This window comes from Amphimedon queenslandica, unplaced genomic scaffold, assembly GCF_000090795.2.
Source record: "Amphimedon queenslandica unplaced genomic scaffold, v1.1 AMPQUscaffold_12091, whole genome shotgun sequence".
Classification (NCBI taxonomy): domain Eukaryota; kingdom Metazoa; phylum Porifera; class Demospongiae; order Haplosclerida; family Niphatidae; genus Amphimedon; species Amphimedon queenslandica.
In genome coordinates, this window is record NW_003547670.1 from 11,624 (window position 1) to 15,101 (window position 3,478).

General features: G+C 37.8%; 1 protein-coding gene across 1 annotated transcript; it reads right to left on the reverse strand.

Annotated features, from left to right (window-relative positions):
- Positions 1 to 1,781: 1,781 nt before the first annotated feature.
- Positions 1,782 to 3,471, reverse strand: LOC100632768 (vacuolar protein sorting-associated protein 51 homolog). Its single transcript, XM_011409458.2, has 10 exons — positions 3,390 to 3,471; positions 3,233 to 3,340; positions 3,087 to 3,185; positions 2,954 to 3,001; positions 2,731 to 2,887; positions 2,611 to 2,677; positions 2,422 to 2,554; positions 2,223 to 2,335; positions 2,018 to 2,096; positions 1,782 to 1,963 (listed from the first exon to the last, which is right to left on the reverse strand). The coding sequence occupies exons 2-10, from the start codon at positions 3,266 to 3,268 to the stop codon at positions 1,934 to 1,936; spliced, it is 762 nt and encodes a 253-aa protein (XP_011407760.2). The 5' UTR covers positions 3,269 to 3,340; positions 3,390 to 3,471; the 3' UTR covers positions 1,782 to 1,933.
- Positions 3,472 to 3,478: the final 7 nt, after the last annotated feature.

Sequence of the window (3,478 nt, forward strand, 5' to 3'; positions counted from 1 at the left end):
TCTGCATAGGGGGAGTCCCTATGAAGGACCAGATCGACAGACTCAAAAGGTAGCGTCCATTTCTTTACTTGTCTCTCCATTTCTCTTCTCTCCTCTCCTGCTATCAGAGGGGTCCATATTGTTGTTGCTACCCCAGGACGACTGATGGATCTTCTTGATAAAAAGATAATGAATCTTGATGTGTGCAGGTTTGTGTGTAAGGTTTTTTAGAGAACCCTAACCTCCGCTATTCTCCTTTAGGTATCTGTCACTGGATGAAGCAGACAGGATGATTGATTTAGGATTTGAGGAAGACATTCGGACAATATTTTCATATTTCAAGGTACCAAGTCTGCAATAATTTATTAAAAATTTATTCACTTTGGTTTGTTCATGCAGATTTGATAAAAGTATTAAATACTTAGTCTATCATTCTTTCAGTCCCTTTCCAACAGAATACAGTTCTAGCTTTACTTCTACATGCATCTGCAGTTGAAAAAGTTGAAATTTATTAAAGTTTAATTTATTTCTGTAGTGTCAAAGGCAGACCCTTCTGTTCAGTGCTACGATGCCAAAGAAGATTCAAAACTTTGCCAGGAGTGCACTGGTCCAACCAGGTACGTGTATTGATCACATGAGGATCACATGATCTCCTTACAGTTACTATTAATGTGGGCAGAGCAGGTGCTGCTAACCTGGACGTCATTCAAGAGGTGGAGTATGTCAAACAGGAGGCCAAAGTTCTTTATTTGTTGGAGTGTCTGCAGAAAACTCCGCCACCAGTAAGTGTCATGATTATAGAATAGCTAGTTGATTGTAAAGGGGCTTAAATTTAAAGGCTAGATTAATTATAATATTATTATTATTATTATTATTATTATTATTATTATTTCAATTGAATTGTTGGTATAATTATTACTATTCCCATTAGGTGTTGATATTTTCTGAGAAGAAATCAGAAGTCGATGACATACATGAGTACTTGCTGTTGAAAGGTGTTCAAGCAGTTGCTATTCATGGAGGAAAAGGTATTGCTACTTTATTTATCAATTTTATTATGTATAATGATATTATTTCTTAATTATTATAAACCGCACAGATCAAGAGGATAGACAGTGGGCGGTGAGAGAGTTTAAAGAGCTAAGGAAAGACGTGCTGGTTGCTACAGACATTGCCTCTAAGGGACTTGATTTCAATAACATTCAACACATCATTAATTACGACATGCCCAATGATATAGAGAATTACGGTAAGTTCATTCACAATCAATACACTAGTGGTTTCATGGTAGCAACTTGTAGTGCATAGGATTGGTAGGACAGGCAGATGTGGAAAGACTGGAATAGCCACTACCTTCATAAACAAGGCTTGTGGTGAGTTAAGGCCTCTGAAACACTCCATAATCCCTCTCTCTCTCTCTCTCTCTATTGTATAGAGGAGTCGGTCTTACGTGATTTAAAGGCATTACTAATGGAAGCTAAGCAGAGAGTGCCACCATTCCTTACTGCCATTGATTCTCTTAATGATGACCTGGTGGACCTGGGAGGTAGTGACACTAACATATTCCCAATCCACTTTTGCATATTTCACCTCTCTTCCCTCTCTCTCCCTCGTTCTCTCTGGTAGATGATCATGGTTGTGCTTATTGCGGTGGTTTGGGTCACAGGATCACTGACTGTCCTAAACTTGAGGCATTCCAACAGAAGCAGGCTGGTACTATTGGCAGGAAGGATTACCTTGCTTCATCTGCAGCTGATTGGTAGCAGACACTTCTTTCTCCTCCTTCTCTTCATCCCTACTTCTTTATCTTGTCATCTGTTGATCTTTCTCATCATAAAATAATAATAACAATAAATAATATTGTCTTCTATTGAAAGCAATAACAACAACAATAAACAGCAAAATATTAAGAATATAAAGCATGTTCTATCAACACGTACAATGTTCCTTCTCATTATGAGTTTTCACAAATTAACTCAACCACCTGCAAAGAGATCATTTGAATATTTAAAGTCATTATTATTTGTATTAAGCTTACACTTTGCTCCATAAGAACAGGATCTCTACACCTTCCGATTGTACTACTAATGACCTCATCAAGTAGAACACGAACTAACCTAATATTAATGCAGTCTTAATCTCATGGTTATATTATCCAATACACAACACTAACGCAATACTAACACAATATTAACACTCTTAACATAGTTATAGATACTATAATTGACGTGGTGTTAACTCACTGCTCATCACTGACATATCTCCATAAGTAGATCTGAAGATAATGAGCGTCAACTTGCATTTGCTGTAGACCATATTTACCGAATGTTCTTAAACGTACACACTCAACAAGAGCCTGTAGTACAATGGTAGGGAGAAAAATGGGACCAAAAATACATGGAGAATGATAATACTTTTATATGAGATAAAACTGACACTTACCTTCAATGCAATCTTTATGACTCCAGTCACAATTGATAATTTGGTAAATTCAACATTTCCAAAGACTTCAATCTTCTCGAAAAACAACTTTTGAATGTTACTAAGCAAACTGGAGTCACCCAACCCACTGTGGCTACAGGAACAAGAACACCAAGTTACCATGTGCCAATTTCTGTCACTACAACTCACCTTGAAGAGTAGGGGTAACCTCCATTGCCACCTTTAGTGACACTGTATGTGAAGGTTCGACTTGTTTCTAAACATCATCATAATAATAATTGAGGAATTGCAGTAGCATGGAGTGTATACCTGATCCGTCACTTTTCCGAAATCCTTCTTCAAAAAGTAGTCCAACCTGTTTGTCAATGACTGTCACTTCTTCCACCATTCTTCTCATGACGGAGCGGACATTACGAGGCTCAATAGTGTTCAGCCAGTCCCTCGTCTCCACACTTTTACGTATCATCTTGAAGAGAAAGAGAGAAAGGAGAGAAGCAGATACGTATAAATGATGTATACCACATCACATTACTTGGGCTAACACTTGTCCCTGCATCCGTACGTAGTGATTGATGAGCAGCTAAACAAGCACAGGAAAGATAAAAGTGATATTTAATAAATTATTAATGAAAGACATCACATGATGATCACATGAAGGTTCTTACTTCAGCTGTTGTCTTAGCTTCGGTAACAATTGAATCAATTGGAGTTGGTGGGTTCTTTCCTTTCTCAAAAGGTGAGAATTTCTCATCGGCATAACTAACCTAAAATCAATCAATCAATTATACTGATCACATGACATAGTCATTACCAAATAGCTAATGTGTGATCGTTCCAATTGATGCATCACACCTGCTAATATCAGTATCAATGACGGAGGGTAGCTAGTTACTGTCTCACGAGATGATTCGGTAAATTCCTAAAACCGGGCATTTGTAATAAGCCATGCCAACTCTAACCAGACCAACCTTGCAGACTCTAATGACCGAGTTTAAAAAATCTACCACAACTTCTTGTCGAACGCATTTGAGGCAAAACTCTTTCCGGAAACCGTCTG